This window comes from Hyperolius riggenbachi, chromosome 4 (assembly GCF_040937935.1).
Source record: "Hyperolius riggenbachi isolate aHypRig1 chromosome 4, aHypRig1.pri, whole genome shotgun sequence".
NCBI classification, from domain to species: Eukaryota; Metazoa; Chordata; class Amphibia; order Anura; family Hyperoliidae; genus Hyperolius; species Hyperolius riggenbachi.
The window spans coordinates 369,991,676-370,019,437 of NC_090649.1; the positions used below are offsets into that span (position 1 = coordinate 369,991,676).

At 40.7% G+C, this 27,762-nt stretch overlaps 1 protein-coding gene across 16 annotated transcripts in view; it reads right to left on the reverse strand.

Annotated features, from left to right (window-relative positions):
* The window catches only part of SYNE1 (spectrin repeat containing nuclear envelope protein 1), a 707,535-nt gene that overhangs the window by 147,183 nt on the left and 532,590 nt on the right, over nt 1–27,762 (reverse strand). For 15 of the 16 annotated variants that reach the window (XM_068232018.1, XM_068232025.1, XM_068232014.1 and 12 more), the window contains 7 exons: nt 22,358–22,477; nt 20,594–20,794; nt 18,152–18,325; nt 16,627–16,758; nt 14,306–14,502; nt 12,197–12,329; nt 10,631–10,813 (listed from right to left, as the gene is read on the reverse strand). In XM_068232018.1, coding sequence (XP_068088119.1) covers nt 10,631–10,813; nt 12,197–12,329; nt 14,306–14,502; nt 16,627–16,758; nt 18,152–18,325; nt 20,594–20,794; nt 22,358–22,477 — 1,140 coding nt within the window. Of the gene's footprint in view, nt 1–5,644; nt 5,710–10,630; nt 10,814–12,196; nt 12,330–14,305; nt 14,503–16,626; nt 16,759–18,151; nt 18,326–20,593; nt 20,795–22,357; nt 22,478–27,762 lie in introns of those variants that run through there. The other variant, XM_068232024.1, reaches the window with a different exon arrangement.

A 27,762-nucleotide genomic window follows, 5' to 3' on the forward strand; every position in this document is an offset into this window, starting at 1 on the left:
TCTTTCAACGCAAGGAAAGCCTCTAAGCCCCCTTTAAATGCAGGTATAGAGTTTGCCATAACGACTTCCTGTGGCAATGCATTCCACATCTTAATCACTCTTACTGTAAAGAACCCTTTCCTAAATAAATGGTTAAAACGTTTTTCCTCCATGCGCAGATCATGTCCTCTAGTCCTTTGAGAAGGCCTAGGGACAAAAAGCTCATCCGCCAAGGTATTATATTGCCCTCTGATGTATTTATACATGTTAATTAGATCCCCTCTAAGGCGTCTTTTCTCTAGACTAAATAAACCCAGTTTATCTAACCTTTCTCGATAAGTGAGACCTTCCATCCCACGCATCAATTTTGTTGCTCGTCTCTGCACCTGCTCTAAAACTGCAATATCTTTTTTGTAATGTGGTGCCCAGAACTGAATTCCATATTCCAGATGTGGCCTTACTAGAGAGTTAAACAGGGGCAATATTATGCTAGCATCTCGAGTTTTTATTTCCCTTTTAATGCATCCCAAAATTTTGTTAGCTTTAGCTGCAGCTGCTTGGCATTGAGTACGATTATTTAACTTGTTGTCAATGAGTACTCCTAAGTCCTTCTCCAAGTTTGATGTCCCCAACTGTATCCCATTTATTTTGTATGGTGCTAGACCATTAGTACGTCCAAAATGCATGACCTTACATTTGTCAACATTGAATTTCATCTGCCATGTATGTGCCCATATAGCCATCCTATCCAGATCCTGTTGCAATATGACACTATCTTCCTGAGAGTTGATGATTCTGCACAATTTTGTATCATCTGCAAAAATAGCAACATTGCTCACTACTGCATCTACTAGGTCATTAATAAATAAATTGAAGAGCACTGGACCCAGAACAGACCCCTGTGGGACCCCACTGCTAACAGTCTCCCATTTTGAGTACGATCCATTGACCACAACTCTTTGTTTTCTGTCCATTAGCCAGTTCCCAATCCATGAACACAGACTCTTCCCCAGTCCTTGCATCCTCAACTTTTGCACCAGACTTTTGTGGGGAACAGTGTCGAAGGCCTTTGCAAAGTCCAAGTATATCACATCTACAGCATTCCCAATATCCATATTAGCATTCACTACCTCATAAAAGCTGAGCATGTTAGTCAAACAGGACCTGTCTTTAGTAAACCCATGTTGATGCTGAGAAATAAGATTATTTTCTACTATGAAGTCATGTATAGTATCTCTTAGTAACCCCTCAAATAGTTTGCATACAACTGATGTTAAACTTACAGGTCTATAATTTCCTGGATCAGATTTTTTGCCCTTCTTAAATAATGGGAAAATGTGGGCTGTACGCCAATCCACTGGGACTCTGCCAGTTGCAAGAGAGTCACAAAAGATAAGATAAAGGGGTTTATCTATAACTGAACTTAATTCCCTTAGGACCCGAGGATGCATGCCATCCGGGCCAGGTGCCTTGTCTATTTTTAATTTATTTAGTCTTGCCTTCACTTCTTCCTGCGTTAAGTATTTAATATTACAGTTAGAAGATTGAGACTCTTCTGCCTCTGTAGTTTGCAACAGTGCTGTTTCTTTTGTGAAGACAGAAGCAAAGAAAGCATTTAATAACTCTGCCTTACCTTGGTCATCCACCATTGAGTTCCCATCCTCATCCTTTAGGAGTCCTATACAGTCAACCTTTCTTTTTTTAGAGTTAATATACTTGTAAAACTTTTTTGGGTTAGATTTGATATCCTTAGCGATTTGTTTTTCAGCTTCAATCTTTGCCTGCCTAATTTCTTTTTTACAATTTTTATTGCACTCCTTATAATTGCTTAGTGCAGCCTCGGTCCCCTCCTGTTTTAAGACCTTATAGGCATTCTTTTTCCTCTTCATTTTATCTTTAACCTTTCTATTCATCCATAGAGGCCTTTTTTTATTCCTAGACATTTTGTTTCCATATGGGATATACATACTACAGTATTAATTGAGTATAAGTTTAAAAGCTTGCCATTTCCCTTCAGTGTCTTCCCCTTGTAGTACATTATCCCAGTTCACCAAACTTAGTGCCTGCCTAATTTGAGTGAACTTTGCTTTTCTAAAATTCATAGTTTTAGTGGTCCCGCTGCCCCGTGGCCTATCAGTCACCAAATCAAACGTTATCATGTTGTGATCACTATTTCCCAAATGTTCTTGAACCTGCACATTTGATACATTATCTGGTCTATTAGAAATGATCAGATCCAGTAACGCATGCCCCCTAGTTGGTTCAGTTACCATTTGAGTCAAGTAATTGTCCTGTAGTGCTGCCAGAAATCTGCTGCTTTTACCAGAATGGGTAGCCTCAATACTCCAGTCAATGTCTGGAAAGTTGAAGTCGCCCATAATTATGACCTCATTTTTACCTGCAGCTTTTTCAATCTGCTGTAGTAATCGCAGTTCTGCAGCTTCATTAATAAGAGGTGGCCTGTAGCATACCCCAATAAGCAATTGGCAACTTTTATTTCCACCATGAATATTTACCCAAACGGACTCCACATCTTCGCAATCTTCCTCCATCTCATCGTTGAGGACAGCTGTAAGAGAATTCTTAACAAAGAGACAAACCCCTCCACCTTTTTTCCCTGTTCTATCCCTCCTAAACACATTGTATCCTTTTAAATTAGCTATCCAGTCATGGCTTTCATCCATCCATGTCTCGGTTATTCCCACAATGTCATAGCCTTTGTCATTCAGAATGAACTCTAGTTCGTCTATTTTATTTGCAAGGCTCCGAGCATTGGTTACCATGCACTTTATATTTTTACCACCACATTTACCAATTTTGTTTACATGAAATTGGCTACTTGAATTTTTACCAACCTCCTTAATCTTTACACTGTCCCCACCCCCCTCTCCACCCTCCATAATGATAGGTTCCCACTGTCTTTTTACCTCATCTTGTCTACGTATTGAGACTTTATCCTCCCGCCTCCCCCCAGATCCTAGTTTAAAATCTCATTTACATATTCTAGTATTTCAACTTGACTAGACCCATTGGTCAAGTTTCTCTTGAGTAATTTGTTTCAATACATACTCTGTCATGGCATGTTCCCCATCCACATAGCCAGGAAGACATTACTTGCCCTGAGTCTCATCACTGCTCTTCCTCCTTTGTAGTCTTCTCTACCCCTCCACTTCTCTCTTTGACCATGTCCATTATAGCCCATTGGATGCGTGACAGCATCTGCCAGACACACATTTACCATTGCTGTGGATTTACCAGTTAGTAGAATATTGGTAAATTTAATCTAATTTTACCATTAGTGGAATATAGGTAAATTTGCTGGAATTCTACTCTGACTTAATCGTTACCTAACAATCACATGAGCCCTCCTTTACCTATACCTAACACTACTAACCCCCCCCCCCCCCCCGAAGGAAGTATGAAGTGCTCCAAAATCTCCTGGCAGACAGCTGTGTTGACTCTGGACCTAATGAAGCACAGTGGACCAGCACCAGAAGATGACATGGCTCCCCAAATCAACACACTGTGGAAACTTCACACTGGACTTCAAACATCTTGGAGTGTGTGCCTTCCTATTTTTCCCCCAGACTATGGTGTCACGGACGGTTGCGTGGCCGCATACGCGTCCTTGAACCGCCCGTGAAGAAAATGCGATCGCAATCGATTCTCTGCATCGATCGTGATTAAAATAGAATCTGGGCTCTCTCTTCCTCTCAGCAGAGAACTAGCAGTAACTTAGGTGTAGGGTGCTGTCACGGAACAGCCGTGTAGGATGCTGTCCCGATGTCCCCGCTGCCCGCCTATAGCTGCAGGCTTTGCCTCCCCCATGTCGCCGCATGCTGTCCCGATGTCCCCGCTGCCGGTGTATAGAGGCAGTCTCTTACCTTTCCAGCAACGCCCGCGGGGACAGCCGACCTCTTCACCGCTGCACTTCTCGCTCTAGTGTTGGCTTGTACTGATGACGCGTCATCAGTACAAGCCAACACTAGAGCGAGAAGTGCAGCGGTGAAGAGGTCGGCTGTCCCGATGTCCCGCGGGCGCTGCTGGAAAGGTAAGAGACTGCCTCCATACACCGGCAGCGGGGACATCGGGACAGCATGCGGCGACATGGGGGAGGCAAAGCCTGCAGCTATAGGCGGGCAGCGGGGACATCGGGACAGCATGCGGCGACATGGGGAGGCAAAGCCTGACGCTACTGTATATGGGGACAGCGGGACAGCATGCGGCGACATGGGGGAGGTAAAGCCTGCAGCTATACGCGGGACAGCATGCGGCGACATGGTGAGGCAAAGCCTGCCGCTATACACGGGCAGCGGGGACACAGAGAAGGGAAGCAGAGGCACAGAAGAGAGCAGGCAGGGAATCCCCGATGACAGCGGGTCGGCGGTGCGTAACAGCGGGCGTTCATGAGTCGGGGATTCCCTGCCTTTGCCATATAAGATGCAGGGACTTTTTCTCCCCATTTTTTAGGGAGAAAAAGTGCGTCTTATATGGCGGAAAATACGGTATGTATATTGCATTAGTAAACCGACGCTATCATCAGTTGTTTGTTCAGCTACCCTATTATTCAGCCATACAGAAACTGAACCCAAACTTCTGGAGAGACGCTACTTTTGTTGCTAGCTAGACAGAATAGAGTGTGTTTAACCGTTTTTATTTGTAGATCTAGGCTCAGCTAGTCAGTGAGTTCCTCTGTCTCAGAAAACAGAGGTGGTGGCAGTTATACCCTGAAATAGTGTGTAATTCGTAATTACCGTAACCCACAGGCTCCCTTCTGATCGGTCTGCTGCCCAAGTTCTGGCGGTTTCTGCGCACCGATCACAACCACAGCTTGCATGGTCTGTGTGCTGAAACCTATTGGAAGGCAATTTGCGGTCCAGCCAGGAGGGGTCCTGTGACATATGGGTTCTTGGTTTCCAAATGAGATGCGAGATTTGCTCTTAACAGAAAAGAGGACTTTGGACCACTGACCTAACTTTTGAGGCTTTCCCAGCTTATGGAGGCTGTCAATGATGGTTTTCTGCACAACTGTCAGGTCAGCAGTCTTTCCCATGAGTGCAATTCCTACTGAACAACCAAACTGAGAGACCATTTAAAGGACAACTGAAGTGAGATGGATATGGAGACTGCCGTATTTATTTCCTTTTAAGCACTACTACTTGCCCGGCTGTCCTTGCCTTCAATACATTTAGCCATAAACCCATTAGCATTAGCAGATCAGGTGTTTCTGACATTATTGTCAGATCTGCAAGATTAAAGGCTTGTTTTAGGTATGTGATGCAGACACTTCTGCAGCCAATGAGATCAGCAGGGCTGCCAGGCAACTGTTATTGTTTAAAAGGAAATAAATATGGCAGCCTTCATATTCTTCTCACTTCAGTTGTCTTTTAAAGGCTCAGTAATCCTTTGCAGACACTGTGGATTAATTAGCTGATTACAGTCTGGCACTTTGAGCCTAGAATATTGAACCTTTTCACAATATTCAAATTTTCTGAGATTTTGGACGTTTTCATAAGCTGTAAGCCCTAATCATCAAAATTATAACAAATACAGGCTTGAAATATCTCACATTGCATGTAATGAGTCTATTTCATATATTAGTTTCATTTGTTAACAGGCTGAAATAAATGAATGTTTGCTGATATTCTAATTTTACAAATTTTACCTGGATGTAGGTAAATAGTAAACACATAGATGACAGTTGTACTGTTTACTATTGTGCAGTTAGGTGTGTCAGGTGATTAGTAGGCTGGTGCCAGCAACCTCGTGCAAGTATACAAGAAGTATGTCTGAAGACCATGAAATCCAGTCAATCATGTTAAAAAACGTGTCATGGAACCCATTCTGCAATTGAAACCTTCTGTCAATGTCTTGAACATTTTCATGCATTTGTAAAGAGAATTTTTCTTAATTGTTCACTTTTGAAACTACCTTTAAAGAGACACTGGAGCGGGAAAAAAATGATGATATAATGAATTGGTTGTGTAGTACGGATAATTACTAGAACATTAGTAGCAAAGAAAATATTCTCATATTTTTATTTTCAGTTATATAGTGTTTTTATAGCATTAAATATATAAAAATTGTTGTAGTGCTTGTTATCAAGAAATCAATAAAATTGGCTGCACTGCGTAAATGGGGCGACTCACACCCCACCAACTACAAACACAATATATCAAATTAACTCATGCTCCTGAGAAACCATCTTGCTCAAATTGATTGTACTTCATAAAATATGGGTCATTACATACCATAAAACAGATCATACAACAAACTTTAAAAGAGCCTGCACTCGCAAACTAGACACATGTCTCAATACCACCTTCCAATAGTAATCCCACACGAATATAAATACTCTCGTCAATTATCCTATGGAACAGTTCGCTGAGCTGGCTTCTTTATCTAAAATGCATGCAAACTTTTGCTCTATAAATAAATAAATAAAAGGGGGCAGTCTCTAATAATATTGCACCTCGCATATGCAGTGGGTTGCAAAAGTATTCGGCCCCCTTGAAGTTTTCCACATTTTGTCACATTACTACCTCAAACATGCATCAATTTTATTGGAATTCCACGTGAAAGATGAAGTGGTGTACACGTGAGAAGTGGATCGAAAATCATACATCATTCCAAACATTTTTTACAAATAAATAACTGCAAAGTGGTGTGTGCATAATTATTCGGCCCCCTGTGTCAATACTTTGTAGAACCACCTTTTGCTGCAATTACAGCTGCCAGTCTTTTAGGGTATGTCTCTACCAGCTTTGCACATCTAGAGACTGAAATCCTTGCCCATTCTTCTTTGCAAAACAGCTCCAGCTCAGTCAGATTAGATAGACAGCGTTTGTGAACAGCAGTTTTAAGATCTTGCCACAGATGCTCGATTGGATTTAGATCTGGACTTTGACTGGGCCATTCTAACACATAGATATATTTTGTTTTAAACCATTCCATTGTTGCCCTGGCTTTATGTTTAGGGTCATTGTGTGAACCTCCGCCCCAGTCTCAAGTCTTTTGCAGTCCCCAACAGGTTTTCTTCCAAGTTTGCCCTGTATTTGGCTCCATCCATCTTCCCATCAACTCTGACCAGCTTCCCTGTTCCTGCTGAAGAGAAGCACCCCCCGAGCATAATGCTGCCACCACCATATTTGACAGTGGGGATGGTGTGTTCAGAGTGATGTGCAGTGTTAGTTTTCCGCCACACATAGTGTTTTGCATTTTGTCCAAAAAGTTCGATTTTGGTCTCATCTGACCAGAGCACCTTCTTCCACATGGTTGCTGTGTCCCCCACATGGCTTGTGGCAAACTGCAAACGGGACTTCTTATGCTTTCTGTTAACAATGCCTTTCTTCTTGCCACTCTTCCATAAAGGTCAACTTTGTACAGTGCATGACTAATAGTTGTCTAAAGAGTCTCACACCTGAGCTGTAGATCTCTGCAGCTCGTCCAGAGTCACCATGGGCCTCTTGACTGCATTTCTGATCAGCGCTCTCCTTGTTTGGCCTGTGAGTTTAGGTGGATGGCCTTGTCTTGGTAGGTTTACAGTTGAGCCATACTTCCTCCATTTCTGAATGATCGCTTGAACAGTGCTCTGTGGGATGTTCAAGGCTTTGGAAATCTTTTTGTAGCCTAAACCTGCTTTAAATTTCTCAATAACTTGATCCCTGACCTGTCTTGTGTGTTCTTTGGACTTCACGGTGTTGTTGCTCCCAATATTCTCTTTTAGACAACCTCTGAGGCCCCCACAGAGCAGCTGTATTTGTACTGACATTAGATTACACACAGGCGCACTCTATTTAGTCATTAGCACTCATCAGGCAATGTCTATTGGCAACTGACTGCACTCAGATCAAAGGGGGCCGAATAATTATGCACACACCACTTTGCAGTTATTTATTTGTAAAAAATGTTTGGAATCCTGTATGATTTTCGTTCCACTTCTCATGTGTACACCACTTTGTGTTGGTCTTTCATGTGGAATTCTAATAAAATTGATTCATGTTTGAGGCAGTAATATGACAAAATGTGGAAAACTTCAAGGGGGCCGAATACTTTTGAAACCCACTGTATCTTTACAATAAGCGTGAATACGTCAGGTTCTTGCCACCTTCACATTGAATCATGAACGGCTCTACCGTCTTCTTTACTTTACTACAGTACAGATCAGACTCTGCCGCTCCTTTGGCTCTTTGTTATGTTGTATGCAACTCACCTTTCACGGAGGGGAGGGCAGGATGAACACAAGCCTCGGACTCATGCTGCCAGCTCAAAAAGACTCTTAAGACTCTGAGGCTTGTGTTCATCCTGCCCTCCCCTCCATGGTACGTGAGTTGCATACAACATAACAAAGAGCCGCAGGAGCGGCAGAGGCGGATCTGTACTGTAGTGAGGTAAAGAAGACGGTAGAGCCGTTCATGATTCAATGTGAAGGTGGCAAGAACCTGATGTATTCACGCTTATTGTAAACATATATGAGAGGTGCAATATTATTAGAGACTGCACCCTTTTATTATTTATAGAGCAAACGTTTGCATGGATTTTAGATAAAGAAGCCAGCTCAGGGAACTGTTCCATAGGGTAATTGACAAGAGTATTTATATTCTTGTGGGGTTACTATTGGAAGGTGGTATTGAGACATGTGTCTAGTTTGCAAGTGTAAACTGTTTTAAAGTTTGTTGTATGATCTGTTTTATGGTATGTAATGACCCATATTTTATGAAGTACAATAAATTTGAGGAATATGGTTTCTCAGGCGCATGAGTTAATTTGATATATTGTTTTTTATAACATTGCATCAGTCTCTAATATTTGAAGTTTACACACTTCTCAGCATTCTAAATGATTTTACAGAGCAGACCAGTGAACTATTGACCTGTCCTCTGGAGAGAAAAATAAAATACAGTGACTGACAGTTGAGATAACAAGCTTCAGAAGACAGAGTTCCCTGCGACTTTAAAAGTCATGGAGCTCAATGGCTCTTTTGAAGACATAACAACTGGAGTTTCTTAACTCTTCCTGTACTGGAAACAATTAGACTTATGCTCTCTGCTCCTAATGTTTTATTTCTTAGCTGTACTACACATACAACTCATTATCTCATAATTTTTTTTTCGCTTCAGTGTTTCAGAATAAGTATGTTCAGATGTTTTAGAACAAAGATGACAGTCGTCTGGCACTGCAGCAAAAATTGTGAAATATTTATTGATCCAAGCTATTTGGCATCAGGTACAGTTCAAACTAGCATAATACAAGTGTTGTGCATAATTTAGTCTGGGGGGAGGGAACAGTGGGTAGTGGCACTGGAGAGCCTGACAGCCATTTTGCACCAAGTAGCACTTCCTCTGAGGCTGTGAGGAAGCCTCAAAGGAAGCACCACTAGGCACAAATAGACCATCAGGCTCTCTAGTGCCTGCACCCATTGTTCACTCTCTCCAGACTACGGTATACACACTTACATGTATGGGGGATTTGCTATTAACCGCTAAAGTTGGCACAATTGACTTCAATGCAATTTCACCCTGAAATCTGCAAACATTTAAGAAGCAAATTTTAAAGCAAAATATGTGATAATTCCAGAAGAAACTTCACTTAAAAAAGGGGCCAATTCGCCTGCTCATCCCTTAACATTATTGGTAAAGTAATTAGTGATTGTTTACATAGTGTTTAACTGCAGAAGCATAATCATCTTCATCACTTTGGCTATATTCACAGTGGGGTGTTGAAATGCGATCTAACAAAGGCAATGTAACAGGCTCCAGTATCCCAACGTGGCACATACAGTGCATTACAGCATAATACGTTCTTTAACAGTGGCAGCAAAGTATACTTTTTATTGAATATATGCTTCACTGTATGTGTCGTACCTCAGGCTTAACGTGCAATGCGACTTTTCTCCTCCTTTGCATTGCCTTCCTGTTTTTACTGGGAACACAATGCAACTCCCAAGTGTGTACTCAACCGATCCAATGTATTAAGTTAAAGAACACTAGAGAACATAAATTATCCTGCACACCTGGACAAGATGTAGTAATGAATTTCTATTACTATATGACAAAACCTTGCAATGCTTGCCTGGGTCCTAATCAGATCACAGTTAAAATTGGTGAAGTGGGTGTGTGAATACAACTTTTAAAAACTAAATTAAGGATATTCTTGCAGTGGGTGCGTGCATTGCATACTTGTACTACCTAACAGTAGACAGTATATAATAAATCCAGACCAGGTTTTCAGGAGATCATTAGTAGATCAGTGATTTTGTCCCACTCTCGTTTTTTTTGTGTGTGCGGCATCAGTGCTATTTTATTATCTAGTTGATAGCTTGAGGATAGCACACTACAATATACAGTACAATCATTTGAGCAATCTTGCCTCATGGGTAATTTCAAAAGTACAGGTCTAGGGTCCTGGCATTAGACTTCAGCCTGTCTTTACTTAGATTTATAGTAGGTTTTCTTAAAAGACAGAGGAAGAAGCAGTCACCATAGCTCCTGTGTGTGAGCTATATCTTGTATAAGTAACAAGAAAATAATTGTATTAACAGAAAGGTTTTCAGAATATAATACATACAATATTATTTACTTGAATTTGGGAAACACATAAAATTGCTTTCAATTTATAATCAGTCTGCAAAGGTAGTATTATAAGATGTTACCTGATGTAGCTTTTCCTGTACTACAGGGATATGAGTGAGAAGCTCAGTCCACTGGTTATCTATCTGTGCCAGTTCTGAACGAAGCGCTGCTGTATCCACCTTCTTCAGGCGAAGTAGCTGATTTCCACTGCTCAGCACAGAGGACTTTAGAGTGGATTTGGCATCAACCTCTTTGGAAAACTCCTAACGAGACAATTAAAAAATATATCAGGTTTACTTACTCTGGCATATTGCAGAACAGAACAAGATGGCAGAACTATTCTTCACTGTTCTGGAATTGGCCTCAATTCACTAAGTATTAACGGATTCTGTAATTCAGACAGCTGATTTTAGTGAACATTAGTGAACATGTAGTAAAATCTCATTTCACTAAGTCTGTTACCACATGCATTGACTAGTGAAGTGAAATTACCAACTTATGTGGTAAATACCCCAATAAGTGTCAATTCACTAAGATTAGAGCATTCAGTAAAACAAGTGAGATGTTCGGCTCATGGCAGACCAGTTGTACCAGAAGAGTCATCACAACTCTGGCCAGAAGTGGGAGAACTTCACAGTAGTAGTTTGTAACTGAGGCCTACTCCACAGTTGTTAGATTTCTACTTATTATCATTATTTATATAGTGCCAAGATCTTCCGCAGTGCTGTACAGATTATATATTCTTTGTCATTTAACTGTCTGTAAGAGGGGCTCACAACCTAATCCCTACCACAGTCATATGTTTATGTATGTACTGTGTAGTGTATGTATCATAGTCTAGGACCAATTTAGTTGGAAGCCAATTACCGGTAACGTATCTGTATGTTTTTAGGATGTGGGCGGAAACCCATGCAAACACGAGGAGAACATACAAACTCCGTGCAGAACAGGTCTTAGTGAATTGAAAATATGTTTATTGGTAAATTACCAAACTATTACTCCATGGGCCATATGCAATTCACTTTTTCTCCTGCATTTTCTCTTCAGAGATAATTTTTCATACTTGATTTAGAATAACTTTTAAGCATTTTGCAATGGAAAAAGTACCAAAAAGTAAGTAAAAAAAGTACTATCAAAATTATTTTGAGCATTTTTTTTTGCTTGCTGGTGGTTCAAAAGGCATTTTATTGACAAATTTAAAAATATCACCAGGAGAAAATGCATGAGAAAAATGTAATTACATATGGGCCCATGTGTGAAAATGTTAGTGTATTCGGAAAAAATGTCTAAAATATTGAATGTGCTTTTTACCAACCTATTATTTTTTTACCTAACAGATCTTTGTAAATTGAAACAAATTACTTTCATTAGATACGGTAAAAAAAGGAAAATAAATTTGCATGTGAACCCTGCCTAACAGTACACTCAATAAGCTGGTCACATGTTTGTATACTATACTGCATACAGTTATATGTATTGCTATCACAGTGCTACTCTCGCCAAAGTTTGGGGTCAGTTTCATAGGTGGAAACCAATTAACCTACCAGTATGTATGCTTTTGAGATGTGGTAGGAAACCGGGGTTGCCTGATGAAACAGGGAGTACGTACATAATATTGAATGAAACTGTTATTTACAAATACCCACCAAGAAGGCATTCAGATGATCTCTGACCATTTCCAGCTCTTGAGGTACAGTAACTGACTGTTCATTCCAAAAGTCCAGCCTGTCCATAGCAGACCGCAACCAGTGAACAAGATCAGCGGACTCATTTTTATATCTACAAGAACAAAAGATTGTTATTTAAGCTCTTCATATAACTTTGAAATATTTTACAATGTTCCTAAAAAGAGTAGAAAATGATTAAAAGATTATGTGGGATAAGAAAAATCAATACAATATCTTAAGAGTTCACATATGTATACTAAAAAAGATTTTACTCTGATTTGCAATATAATTGTGCATGTGTATTTGTGCATTTGTTCTTGTATTTTATGCTGGGAATACACCATACGTTTTTACCCCCGATAGATGGGTTCGATAGATCATTTCCGACATGTCTGATATTCCTTCCGATCGTTTTTTTTTTGGCTCGATTTCTCATAGAAGTGAATTGAACAAGATAAGTAAAACGAGCGGAAGATAAGAGAATCGAGCACAGAATTGAGCAGAAAAAACGATTGTGTGGAAAATCAAGCGGAAAAACTTATCGTGTGTACCCAGCATAAGGAAACTTCAACTCATAGGAATAGAATTGAGCTGTTACTGACTCCCTTTTGGAAAAGCCACTTGCCTGTCTTGTGTGCTGATCTTCCATTTCCAATACACTGTGGTACGTCAAAATGTAAAATTCCCTACAGGGATACTTTGAATCTACCTGTGATGATTTCCATTGAATCAAATGAATGGACCAATGGTAAGACATAGCAGAAAATTCAGCGACCCCAATGCCCAGATACCAGTCAGTGTACAATGGGGATTTGGTGAGCACAGATGGTGTGCACAGCATTTTCAATCAAACAGAAGAAGCTCAGAAAACACAGGTGATGAACAGAAGAGTAAGTGTTAGGAAAATTGACAAGAAAAATGTACATGATTTTTTTTTTTTTTTTTGTGTTGGCTTGTCTTGCATAGTAAACATAACAATCAGCTGTTTTGTCTCAAGATTGGCTCCACTGGCTGCATGCTTTCTCCAGGTCTGTGACTCAGGCACTACTGATGTCAGATAAGCATAGCAACTATCCTTTTAGCTTAAAGAGGAACTCCAGCCTAAACAAACATACTGTCATTAAGTTACATTAGTTATGTTAATTAAAATAGATAGGTAATATAATCTCTTACTCACACTGTTTTAAAAGAACAGGCAAATGTTTGATTTCATGATGGCAGCCATCTTTTTGGTTGAAAGGAGGTGACAGGGAGCATGAGACACAGTTCCAACTGGCCTGTGTCCTGAGCACCTCTCCCAGTTGCTAGGCAATGTGAACAACAACATAGGAAATCCCATCATGCTCTGCACAGCATCAGGGAAAAAAAGAAAAGGCTTTTTTTCTTTGATGAGTGAGCTTAGGTAAAAATGCAGCTATAAAGAATGCTTTGGTAAGAAAAACAAAGTTCTGATGCTGTGAAACTGTTAAAGAAACACCAAGCCTTTTCAGCTCTGCTGAGTAGATTTTTAGTCCAGAGGTTCACTTTAAGCTAAATACTACACGACAGAGGAAGATGGATCCAGCAATGTCTCCCTGACAACGGGGTGAACAGGAAGTCAATCGATCACAGGACTTTGCGTGTCTGTGATCTTAAAGATCCGATCTGCTGTGATGGTCGTTATTGAGGCATGACGCTAAATGACATTCACATGATTGTGGGCCTGTACCCACATCATGAGATCATGGAAACGATTTCTCATCGCTCAAAGTATCGGCGGTCGTCAGGATCGGAAATCATTGAGAAAATCACATCATGGGTTCAGGCCTTAAAAAGACATACAGTCTTCATAATCCTTTCAGTTCAATAACTGACTTGACTCATGTATCATGTGACAAAAAGAAATACATGCTATGGGACATCTAAAGAATTAAAAACGTTCTAAAATACTAATGTCCTTACTCATAGCAACCGGGCATTTTGTCCCATTTCCACAACTGAACTGTAAAAATTACACCGATAATGAACTAGATGCTACGGGCAACAAAGTCATTTGTTTATATTATTTTTTTTATATGTGTAAGGCATAGGAGAGTCTATACTATGTACCTTGTACAGTGTTTGAGGATATTCTCTAATCTGTTCAGTTCTTTGGTGACCTTGCTGGTGATGGCCAGCCACTGCTCTCCCAGTTGATTCAGCAAGCTCTCTAGTTCTGAGCAGCTGACAGACATCAGCAGTCTTTTCCCATCTTCAAGAACCAGGTAAAGTCTTGGTTGGTGCTCCGCTAAACTTGACTTAAAGTACTGTAGAGAATTGTCAAACAGAACATAATGCTTATTTTCCTGTAACCAAAATACATTTATGATCAGACACCCACATCCACAGTCAGCTTGTGAGGCACAATCAACCCATAACAACGAGGCAACATTATATATAAAACAATGCTAGCAATGACAACAGTGATAGGAAATAAGAAAGCAGACCATTAATCATGGGAAAATCCAGGATTTCCAAGGGGGGGGTTCCTGAAAGTGGGGTGTGGGCGTGGCCAAAATATGGTGTGGGTGGAGCCAAATACTAGCAGTTTCTAGGCTAAATTGCACCCAGGGTGAGGGCGTAAAATGCGCCCCCAACGTGGAGACAGGTATAGGTGCCCGCAGTATAGGTAGCCAGCTATAGGTCCCCCCCCCCAGTATAGGTAGCCCATATAGTTGCCCCCAGTATAGGTTAGATAGGTATATGCCCCCCAGTATAGATTAGATAGGTATATGTCCCCCAGTATAGGTTAGATAGGTATATGCCCCCCAGTATAGGTTAGATAGGTATATGCCCCCCAGTATAAATTAGATAGGTATATGCCCCCCAGTATAGGTTAGATAGGTATATGCCCCCAGTATAGGTTAGATAGGTATATGCCCCCCAGTATAGGTTAGATAGGGCTATGCCCCCCAGTATAGGTTAGATAGGTATATGCCCCCCAGTATAGGTTAGATAGGTATATGCCCCCCAGTATAGGTTAGATAGGTATATGCCCCCCAGTATAGGTTAGATAGGTATATGCCCCACAGTATAGGTTAGATAGGTATATGCATCCCAGTATAGGTTAGATAGGTATATGCCCCCCAGTATAGATTAGATAGGTATATGCCCCCCAGTATAGGTTAGATAGGTATATGCCCCCCAGTATAGATTAGATAGGTATATGCCCCCCAGTATAGATTAGATAGGTATATGCCCCCCAGTATAGGTTAGATAGGTATATGCCCCCCAGTATAGGTTAGATAGGTATATGCCCCCCAGTATAGGTTAGATAGGTATATGCCCCCCAGTATAGGTTAGATAGGTATATGCCCCCCAGTATAGGTTAGATAGGTATATGCCCCCCAGTATAGATTAGATAGGTATATGCCCCCCAGTATAGATTAGATAGGTATATGCCCCCCAGTATAGGTTAGATAGGTATATGCCCCCCAGTATAGATTAGATAGGTATATGCCCCCCAGTATAGATTAGATAGGTATATGCCCCCCAGTATAGGTTAGATAGGTATATGCCCCCCAGTATAGATTAGATAGGTATATGCCCCCCAGTATAGGTTAGATAGGTATATGCCCCCCAGGATAGATTAGATAGGTATATTCCCCCCAGTATAAGATAGGTGAAGGAAGGTGCCCGCCCCCTGTGTGGGGAGAAGATTGCCCGGGGGAGAAAAGACAGAATAAAATGATGGAGGCGCCAGCCGCGCTAATAAGGGATGCGGGAGCCGGCTTTATTCCTCGCTCCCTCCCTCCCTCTGAATTCCCCTCGCCTGCGGTGAATGTGTGCCCGGCTCCCCCATGAGTGTGTGCGCAGCGGAGCGGTAGGTCCTCTTACCGCAGATCAGGCGCACCAGCAACTGGAGTCTCATGCTTCCTGTTTACCATGACGTCACAGGAAGCATGAGACTCCAGTTGCTGGTGCGCCTGATCTGCGGTAAGAGGACCTACCGCTCCGCTGCGCACACACTCATGGGGGAGCCGGGCACACATTCACCGCAGGCGAGGGGCATTCAGAGGGAGGGAGGGAGGGAGCGAGGAATAAAGCCGGCTCCCGCATCCCTTATTAGCGCGGCTGGCGCCTCCATCATTTTATTCTGTCTTCTCTCCCCAGCCGGCCGGGCCATGCGGCAGCCCCACTTCCGGTCTCGGTGCAGGGGGGTGTTCTAGACACCCAGAACAACCCCCTCCGTGCGCCACTGATTAATGGCTGATCCTAACATCAAGCAACAAAGGTAAGAATGCCATCAAAGTATCATACTGTATATGGATACATTCAGAATGAAACAACTGCTAAAATATGAAACAGAGAGAGAAAAAATGAAATTGATGCAATCAAAACTAAGCAAAAACCAGAAGAGCAGTTGGTGCCAATAAGTATATCACACATACCTGATACAGCTGAATTCTTTCTAATAGCCTTTCCTCCGTCTCCTCTACAAGTCCCACAATGGGTATGTTGCTCTCAATTGATACCAGTTGTCTACTCAGCTCTTGAAATTTCTCATCCAATTTAATCCATGACTAAAGGATATGTGATTAACATATGTAAATATACAATATATAAGTACAATAACTATTTAAAAACAAGCAGTAAAATCAAACATAAATTGTCATAAAATACAGGCAACCCTTTTTAAATCGATGTTCTGTAATAGCTCCATTTTTTTTCTGGAAAAACAGAGATATTTCTGTTCTCTCTGTTTTTCCTGATCCAAGTTACTATTGCCCACCCTTGGAGAGTTGGACCCCCAAGCCCAATCTACAGAGAGCCACTTTTAACCCAAGCTGGGTTGAGTGTATTCTCTCCGCATGGACTACATGTAATTGCCTTTGTGATTATAGACTCTGCTTTTCCCTCCCAAGGTGCTACTAAATTTTTTGGCTCTTGGTCTGTTTTACTATTTTAGTCCCCAAATTTAGTTTTTGAACATTTAAAAGCTGATCTTATTAAAGCGGACCCAAACCAAACATTTTTTTAATTAAAAATATTTAGTTGCACCACTCGACACATTCAAAGATAAATAAACACTCCTTCAAGCCTATAAGCATTTCAGTGCATGCTTTTCACCCTTCTCTTTTCATAACTAGGGTTATACAGGTGGCAGTCATTAGCAATTCCTCCATTGCTAGACACCATCTACTCCACCAGTTTGCCGGATTCTGTCCCCAGCAATATGAAAGGAAGGGAGGGGTTCCTCCATTAAATGTAAAATATTTTATATTTGTCATCATGCAGCTGAAAAAAGGCTGCTATTTATTATTATAATTTAGAAAACAGATTTTATTTCTGAACTCTTGTATTTTTAGTTTGTGTCCACTTTAAGACCAATCTACAGACAAAATCCTCAAAGCAGGGGAAATAAGCACTAAGCACAGGGGCCCGCTATCAGTGCTTGCTGATCGCTAGTGACTGCAGCAAATTTGCAAAGCGCTAGACCAGTGGAACCCTATGAGAGTGATTGCACCGTAGAGTGTGTGATTTTAAAAAGCTGAAACGAGCTTCCTGCAGCATTTTTGTAGCAATAACAGAATGTAGGGAAAAAATTGCATTGCTTCAAATTTCTAAGAAAATCTCTTTAAAGTGTTTAACACATCGCCCATAAATATTATTTGTGTTTTTTTTTTTTTGTCTTTGTTTGTTAAGATATGAAATACCCTTCTTCAGAATGGAATCACTTAAACAAAGGCATCAACACCCACTGCTGTACAGACAGTACAGAGTTAAAGGGTCATTCATGAAACTATGGTAATATTTGCACGATGTAGATTGTTTTTACATTTGCTAATCTATTTTCTGTGTCATTTTTATAAACAGTCGCAGACTCCAAACTGTTTCAAAAGAAATCTACATGCAACAATATTGTGCACTAATGAAACAAGAATGCATATCACCTAACAAAGGTTTACTGCATACCTCTAATATGTATTCTAGCTCCACCCCTCTTTTGTGAGCTTGTTTCAGTGTTGCAGAAGCCCTCGCCATCACATCAGAGTGCTGCTGAGCCTCTCTAGATGATGCATAACTGCTGATTTTTCTGAAAATTGTTTCTGTTAGGATCATGTGTGCCTCCAAGCCTTGAAAATACTCCTGAAATTAAATTCAGATATGCATTATAAAGATCATAATCTCCACTTACATATAACATACAGACCCACCCCACAGTTATTATATAATGTAACCACAACCTTGCATCACTAAAAATGCACAGTCTGATTGAAAAGCTCTGAGAATACTTACAAAAAGTGGAAAATCAGGTGAAATTATCTGCCTCCCTTAAAGGACTTACGAGCCCAAATATCGAAAAAAAAGATAAGTACCTTAATCAGTTTTAAATGCACGGAGGACGCCGTCCGCGCCCTCCGTGCAGTTCCGCTGGGTCCCCGCAGTCTGATCGCCCCCCGTGCCGCTCCTGACCCCACGGACGGGGTCGGGCTCCCCTTCCTCTCCCAAGATGGCCGCCGGAGCCGGCCGCGGCTGCGCAGTCCGCATATGCGTTAGTGCGGCTGCGCAGCTCTAGGGCCCTCCCCCCCGATCCACGCACAGTAGCGTGGATCGAGGGGGGAGGCCCTAGAGCTGCGCAGCCGCACTAACATGTATGCGAACTGCGCAGCCGCGGCCGGCTCCGGCGGCCATCTTGGGAGAGGAAGGGGAGCCCGACCCCGTCTGTGGGGTCGGGAGCGGCACGGGGGCGATCAGACTGCGGGGACCCGGCGGAACTGCACGGAGGGCGCGGACGGCGTCCTCCGTGCATTTAAAACTGATTAAGGTACTTATCTTTTTTTCGATATTTGGGCTCGTAAGTCCTTTAATGGAAACCTGGGACATTCAATCAAGCAGCTTTTATACTTATCTTGGGCTTCCTATGCAGGATGTGGGCACTATCGCATCTTCCGAGGCACCTCCGTTCCTCCAGTCTCCCCCAGTATATTTTCCAGTCTCACACAGTAGGCTTCACCACACATGCGTGGCCAGCTGCTCCCCTGCTGCATTCCCATGGCCTGGGCAGTTCTCGCCTGCACATTACTAACTGCGCAAGAGCAGCGTGCTCTCAGCCACTGAAGAGCAACAAGGGTGGTCAGGGCGCGACGAAGCCCTACTGGCCATGACTGAAAAATATACCCGGGTAGACAGTGAAGGAACGAAGGGGCTCAAGAGGACAATGATGGAGCCCATATAAAAGCTGCTAGATTAAATGTCTTAGGAACACTTTAATCAATCATTTAGTTATGTTTCATAGCTATATTCTAATATTTGACTTGCAAAGTTTTTTCTCACTAGGGGGTCAATTTATAAACAAATATGAAAGGTGCAATATTTTATGCTGCAATGCACTGCTGCAGTTATACAGATGTAATGAGACATCACTGGTGCCACATTATAAATTCTCACTGGAATGGTTTTGATTCAATTCATCTGAATACGGCAGCAAAAAAAGCTTGCACTCACCATGCAATGCAAGCTCCTCACAGATATTTGGTCAACACTAACCCACCAATCAAAGCTATTTTTATAATAAGAGGGAATGATAATTTCCCACTCTCTCCCATTTGCTATTTGGCATCACAATTTGTTGTTAAAATCATACTAGTTACATAATCCAAAAAAACAGTGTCCAGGAGCAGCAGAAGTAATACTGCACTTATTGCCATCCTGCAGATTTATGGGATGCTGGTGTAAAGGGACTCCACACGCACAGTGGCAAGAATGATACCTTCAAGTACTGGGCCAATAGTTGGTTCAGGAGTTGGGTGGTATTCTGTAAGTAGCTGGGTCTTTTACATACCAGAAGTTTCAAAATGTTCTCCAACCACCCCGAGACATTCTCTGTGAGAGTTCAACTCTCTGAGGGTATGGGTCTTTATGGATTTCCTCTTTTTGGATTTTGGGGGCATATAAAAGCAATCCATTCTATGCTTTTCCACAAATATATATATATATTTTAATTGCAAAAAACTTCAGCCCTATATATACGTTATTATCGAAGGTTTCTTACAGCAAAGCCCTATGAGATATAGTAATGCAGAGGGAACTGTGATGCAGCACTTTATCTCCGTTATGTAACATAGCCTCCAATTAAAAAACAAATATGAGCTGTCAAAAAATAATAATATTCAGTTTTGTTTTAGTTTTATTTAATAAAAAAATATATACATATATATATATACTGTATATTGACCTCATGTATCAGTACACATAAGGCCCTGTGAGTAGAACATGGAAGTTAGGGCTGCTACAGAGAAATGGAAAACCAGAATCACTGGAATTTGCATATATTTAAAAAATAGCATTCATTTGAAATGACGGTACTACAAGTTATACAACTGTATGGAATTATTAGAAAAGTGTAATATTTACCTTGTGCTTGTCCAGCATAATGTGAACCTCATCTCTAGAGCAGACACTGCATTTTCTTCCTCCTGACATCTTCTCCTCTCCTGTTTCTATCAAGTCTGCTAAATCCTGCAGAGCCTTCTCATACTGACTCTTTAGGGCAAGATTCTGATTCAGACCACTTCTTCTTGAGCTAATAATCATCAATAGTTCATCATAAATGTCCTTGAAAAGAAGGGAAAAAATGTGACAAAAAATGTTAAATACAACTGCATGGGTTTTTCCAGGGCACTCCTATTTTTGCTCACACACTGAAAACTTGCCAATAATTAACCCTACACCCCTCACTCCCCCCCTCCCCCCTCAAGTGGTCATAGGCTCGGTTCACACTGGTAATGGGTTCATACTTTTTGGTAAACAGATCTGTGAGAGCGGATGTGATTTCTGTTCCAACGCATCTGTTTCTGTTTTGTTTTTATCCCGCTTGTATCTGTTTTACAATGGAAGGTACTGAATAGCTAATGGGGAAAATGCCAGTGCTACGCTGATGTTGAGAAACACTGTTCTAGAGCTAGTATTCATATAGCGATAAAATCTTCTGCAGCACTGTACAGAGTATATAATCATGTCACAAGTAGGGAACATTGATTGCTGCATTCCAAACCCCCATAACCCCCAGACTCCCATCACCGAAGTAGATTTTTTTTCTGCGTAGAATGGTCCGTTTTGTAGTCAGTGTGTTGTAAAGATCCGTTTCTCATTGCCTGCAATGCAGTGCTTCAGCCCGTTTCAGTTTCACTGGGCTCTGTTGTCCCGGGAAAATGGCTGCAGCACCAAACTTGCGATCTGTTCAGTGGAGTGTGCGAAATGGATCTGTTCCAACGGACCAATGTGAGCAGATCCATAGTTTAACATTGGATCCGTTCACATCCATTAGGATTCGTTCCGTTATGAGCTGCTAACAGACCGTTTTTTAGTGCTAGAGTGAACTGGGCCTAAGGGTATGGCAAGGACATTAGACTTGGTAGTAGACTGGGAGCTCCACCAAAGGACAGTTATCACTGCAGAAGTCATTAGTAAAATATAAATACCTAATAATAATGTTGTAATAACATTAAACTATGACTATGGTAGAAATTAGATTGCGAGCTCCACTGAAGACAGTCAGTAACGTGAAAAGCCATGTTTAAAAGGCAATATACACCTCTGCTTGCTGGCAATCACTGTAGTCACATCATGCAGCATAAGCTCCTCAAGCAATGGCCAGAAACCAGTTTGTGAATTGCTGATTAGCCATCATTCATGGGACATGTGCATTTTCTTTCTTTAATCTGAGATTGGGATTTTTTCCTCATCATAAGACATTGCTGCCAAGTGAAGTATTAGGGAATCTACCCCTTCCCCAACTCTGGCTCTTCCCCCCTTCCCTGGTCCTATGCTTAAACTGAAAGTACTTATCACCAGCAGATGGAAGAGTGTACTATGTGACTTAGCCAGCAGAGGTCAGGGGAGGATGTGTAGATAGTGGCATTCCTACTGGTGATGTGTTTACCTACTCCATTAACTGGATATACAGTTCATTGCTGCATTAAAATTCAGAAGTGAACCTATTAATGTCTCAATGACAGATTTACATGCATGCATATTACATGCATACGGATGGGTTTTAGAAAAAAATGACCCAGCACTAGCAGAAAAAAAACCATCAGTAAATTATCTTTATTAATCCTACATTTATTGTCACATGTCAAAAAAATTGCTAAAACATTGTATTTCCTTTGTGTTTACCTGAAGCTTTGATAATTCTTGCACTGATGGCTGATCCACTTGTAACTTATCGCCACGCTTCTTCAGCTCACCTATTTCTATATCTAGTTCTTTTAAACTATCTTCTGCTTGTAAAATGGCCTACACAGAGAAATAACAGTCGTTGAAATCCCACAAAGAAAGACAGCAAAGCCTTTACAATAAAAAAAAAAATAGTTTTGAAAGAATTATTTCTTTATAGCACAATTTGCAATTCTACAATAATATATTTGATATAATAACAACTTGTTAATCAACGGTACAGGAAAGTACTATGTCTGTCAGGTTGGTGAATGCTACTGGATATAGGTATACATAGTGCTAGAGACAGTTATTACTGTTATTATTTTTATTTATATAGTGCCAATATTTTCCATAGTGCTGTACATAGTACAAAACAGACAATACTGGGGAGCATAGATACATGAGTAGTTCAACACATTCTACTAACAGGACAGCCGGCAACATGAGTACAAATAAATACAATTGATAAGTATCGGTAGTTTGAGACATTTGATAAAATACAACAGAAACTGGAAATTAATTTTACAAAAGTAAAATATACATTGCAAACACCTAAAACACCACAAATAATTCACAAACCACTGGACCAGACTGAGGTAAGATGATCAATATTATTGAATAACAAGTAAAAAACAAACAGGTTTTTGAAAGAAAACTACAAACACACTGCTATAAAACAATGTCATTAGTAGCAAAAAGCTAAATTAGACAGAATAAAAGCACATGTATGTGGACTGTTTTTTTTTCAGCAAGCTGGTGAGTAATTTTATTCAGCCAATCTCGTATTACACATCCAGTGAAACAGCAATATATATATATATACTGTATATATATATATATATACATATATATATATATATATATATATATATATATATATATATATATATATATATATATATATACAATGGCTTGAAAAAGTATTCGGCCCCCTTGAAGTTTTCCACATTTTGTCACATTACTGCCACAAACATGAATCTATTTTATTGGAATTCCACATGAAAGACCAATACAAAGTGGTGTACACGTGAGAAGTGGAACGAAAGTCATACATGATTCCAAATATTTTTTACAAATCAATAACTGCAAAGTGGGATGTGCGTAATTATTTGGCCCCCTGAGTCAATAATCTGTAGAACCACCTTTTGCTGCAATTACAGCTGCCAGTCTTTTAGGGTATGTCTCTACCAGCTTTGCACATCTCGAGACTGAAATCCTTGCCCATTCTTCTCTGCAAAACAGCTCCAGCTCAGACAGATTAGATTGACAGCATTTGTGAGCAGCAGTTTTCAGATCTTGCCACAGATTCTCGATTGGATTTAGATCTGGACTTTGACTGGGCCATTCTAACACATGGATATGTTTTGTTTTAAACCATTCCATTGTTGCCCAGGCTTTATGTTTAGGGTCGTTGTCCTGCTGGAAGGTGAACCTCCACCGCAATCTCAAGTCTTTTGCAGACTCCAAGAGGTTTTCTTCCAAGTTTGCCCTGTATTTGGCTCCATCCATCTTCCCATCAACTCTGACCAGCTTCCCTGTCCCTGCTGAAGAGAAGCAACCCAAGAGCATGATGCTGCCACCACTATATTTGACAGTGGGGATGGTGTGTTCAGAGTGATGTGCAGTGTTTGTTTTCCGCCACACATAGCGCTTTGCATTTTGGCCAAAAAGTTCCATTTTGGTCTCATCTGACCATAGCGCCTTCTTCCACATGTTTGCTGTGTCCCCCACATGGCTTGTGGCAAACTGGAAACGGGACTTCTTATGCTTTTCTGATAACAATAGCTTTCTTCTTGCCACTCTTCCATAAAGGCCAACTTTGTGCAGTGCACGACTAATAGTTGTCCTATGGACAGATTCCCCCACCTGAGCTGTAGATCTCTGCAGCTCGTCCAGAGTCACCATGGGCATCTTGATTGCATTTCTGATCAGCGCTCTCCTTGTTTTGCCTGTGAGTTTAGGTGGATGGCCTTGTCTTGGTAGGCTTACAGTTGTGCCATACTCCTTCCATTTCTGAATGATCGCTTGAACAGTGCTCCGTGGGATGTTCAAGGCTTTGGAAATCTTTTTGCAGCCTAAGCCTGCTTTAAATTTCTCAATAACTTGATCTCTGACCTGTCTTGTGTGTTCTTTGGACTTCACTGTGTTGTTGCTCCCAATATTCTCTTAGACAACCTCTGAGGCCCTCACAGAGCAGCTGTATTTGTACTGACATTAGATTACACACAGGTGCACTCTATTTAGTCACTAGCACTTATCAGGCAATGTCTATGGGCAACTGACTGCACTCAGACCAAAGGGGGCTGAATAATTACGCACACCCCACGTTGCAGTTATTTATTTGTAAAAAATGTTTGGAATCATGTACGATTTTCATTCCACTTCTCACGTGTACACCACTTTGTATTCGTCTTTCATGTGAAATTCCAATAAAATTGATTCATGTTTGTGGCAGTAATATGACAAAATGTGGAAAACTTCAAGGGGGGCGAATACTTTTGCAAGCCACTGTGTATATAAGGTAAAGGAAAGGTGAAGGAAAGAAGAGAAAGGAAGACAATCTGCATTTAAATGGTAAAAAAAGGTAAAATAACTGAACTATGTATAGAATATTAATTTATATATAGTGATACAACTTTAATAAAGGTAAACAGATGTCTAAAATACAATTCTAATATGTAATAATGAAATGCTTTAAAGGCTTTAACAAAGGATTTGTTATCAAATTTGATTTGAATAATAAAATGATTTAACTAGCAGTCTGCAGCAATCTGATATGCAATATTTAACTCTGCATATTACACCACCAGGTTCTACTTCTTGTAAAACTGTACACTGTGATAAAGGTCACTTTGTGTTATGGCAGAACATACAGAAAATCCACTACATGCAGCATGGGAAGTGAGTGGACCGGTGAACTGTTCTTAAGTTGTACTGAAATATTATTTGCTGGGATGAAACATCACAATATTATGTGTTAATCATTGGAACATATCAGTACCAATAGCAAAGTTAAGCAGTTGTGAGTTACGGTAATATTCCTGCATTCTGCCTGGGGCTCAAGTGCTAAGACCCAGTAGCATCATAGTTGGGTTGACTAGAGAATGTTTGTTGTATGGCTACCTCTAAAGGTTTGTGTGTAGTACTGGCTGCATCAATCTATGGGGATAATTTCTTGGCCAAATCAATATGTATCTAGTAGGAGGACACTCCTCTAGAAAATATTCTAAGTATATTCAATCAGTTTCAACCTCATATTACGCAATATTATGATAGTGGAAATGACTAAATTAGAACTTCAGTCTTTGCTGTCACATTCAAGTTGTTTTAATCTGAAAACAATTATTAAAGACATACATATGGGAGACTCCATATGCCTCTCATTTTAGGTTCCCTTTAAAAAAGTACAGTTATTTTACATTTTATACAACTGTTTCAAAATAGCCAGACACTGCGCATTTGGCACTCATCGGTGGGACGGTTGAATAAGTACACACACAGATGTTTTTTATAAATGTTCTATAATAAGTATGTTCGGTGCTGTCCAGAAAATGGAAAAAAGCAGCTGTTGCTGTTCTCTGGTAAGCATATGACCACTGGTTCAACCTTTCTCTTCTATGATTACGCTCTTCTTGGCTGTATTAATTCTGTGAACAATGCTTAATATTTAAACTCTGTACTAAGAAAGAACAGCCCTCCTTCTGCTGTCACATGTATGCACATCAAAAACATATTTCTATTCTATCAAAATAAGTAGAAGCAATATTGTTCATTATGTTAATGAACATAAAGGCTGGGCAAATTTCTGATATTTTTTGTATGTGCATAAGAAAAAAGCAAAGAGCCCATATGAATATTCTGTTTGAGTTCCCCTTTAAAAAATGCAGTAACCACCACTTTTCACCAACATTTTGATGCCTTGCTTGTTCATGTCACATAGGCAGTTCCACTGTTGATTACTTAGTGATAAGGAACTACCTGTATAATTTTACATTAATAACAATGAGTGGGAGGTTGGCTTGAAACCAAAAGGTTTCCTGGTCCACTAGAAACAGATATGATGCTGACCTTCACAAGTAAAAGAGCAACAAAACCAATGTGCAGTAAAAAACAGTTGGGTATTCCTAACATCTGAAGTCTTCCAAGTAATCACTTTGCCCATGTGACATAGCCCTAAATTTAGAATTGATGCTGTGCCCATGGCCAGTGTGCCCTCAAGCAAAAGCTCTATTTATACTGGTGTTGACCATGGCCCTCGCAAAACAAATCCTTTTTTACACCAATGGTCAGCATGCATCCTATCCTAAGAATAGCCTCCTTTACAATGATGGCTAAAAAGGCCCCCTATTTGGTGTTGTAGTGAGGGTATCCTCTATCCAAACACTCAAACAAATTGGTAATCAGGTGCCCCAATTTATAGTCCTTCATTGATGGCCAGAGAACCCATTTACTAGCAGGGGCGTAACAATAGACCCAGCAAGGAATGCAGCCACAGGGAGCCCAGAAGCCGCAGGGGGCCCCATGGGGAGAAGTTTCTATTCCCTGTCCTGAGAGACTCACAACTAAGGGCAAAGAGAGAAAAGGTTTCTGCTCTCTGCACAATTGTTCTAATGACTGCATCTGCTCAGCCACAAAGTTTTGTAGACAGTCCCAATTCAGTATACAGCAGGGTCTTGTGTACAGCGCAGTTCTACTCCCAGCCTTTCGACCCCACCGCAAGAACTGGGTACTGTAGTGATGCTTGAGGGGTCTGGGCACAGAGAGATAAAGCTTTCTATTCTCTGCGCAATTGTTCTAATGACTGCATCTGCTAATGTAATTGATAGAGAAAATGTGTGCAGTTCTTCACTGCTGTCTGTTTTTATCTGCATGGGGAAAACACATTTAGGCCTCTGCAAATCCGATTTGCAATTCTGATTTGCAATTCCAATTTTCCCTGGATGTTATCAAAACAAAACAAAAAAAAGCTGCATGCAGTACCGATTAAAAATGGGAATCGTTTGTAGTGTGCAAGAAACCTCGGGCCTCTTGCACACTACATGCGATTCTGATTTTTTTATACGATACAATTGTTGATTTAAAAAAGTACTGCATGCTTCTACGTTTTTTAATTAGAATCAAAAATCGGAATGCATAAAAAAATTGGCATCGCATGAAGTGTGCAAGAGGTCTCAAGTGTGCACTAGCCAATTGATCAACATCGGCTCTTTCATTACCTGTGCAGAAGGAGGGCATCCAAAGTTTTGCAGGGGGGACCAGTGATTTCTAGTTACGCCCATGTTTACTAGGCAAGATGATGCACACCAGTTTTGCCGTGTTGCCTACCATGGTATTTGCCCCAATGCAGGAGAAAAAAAAAACAC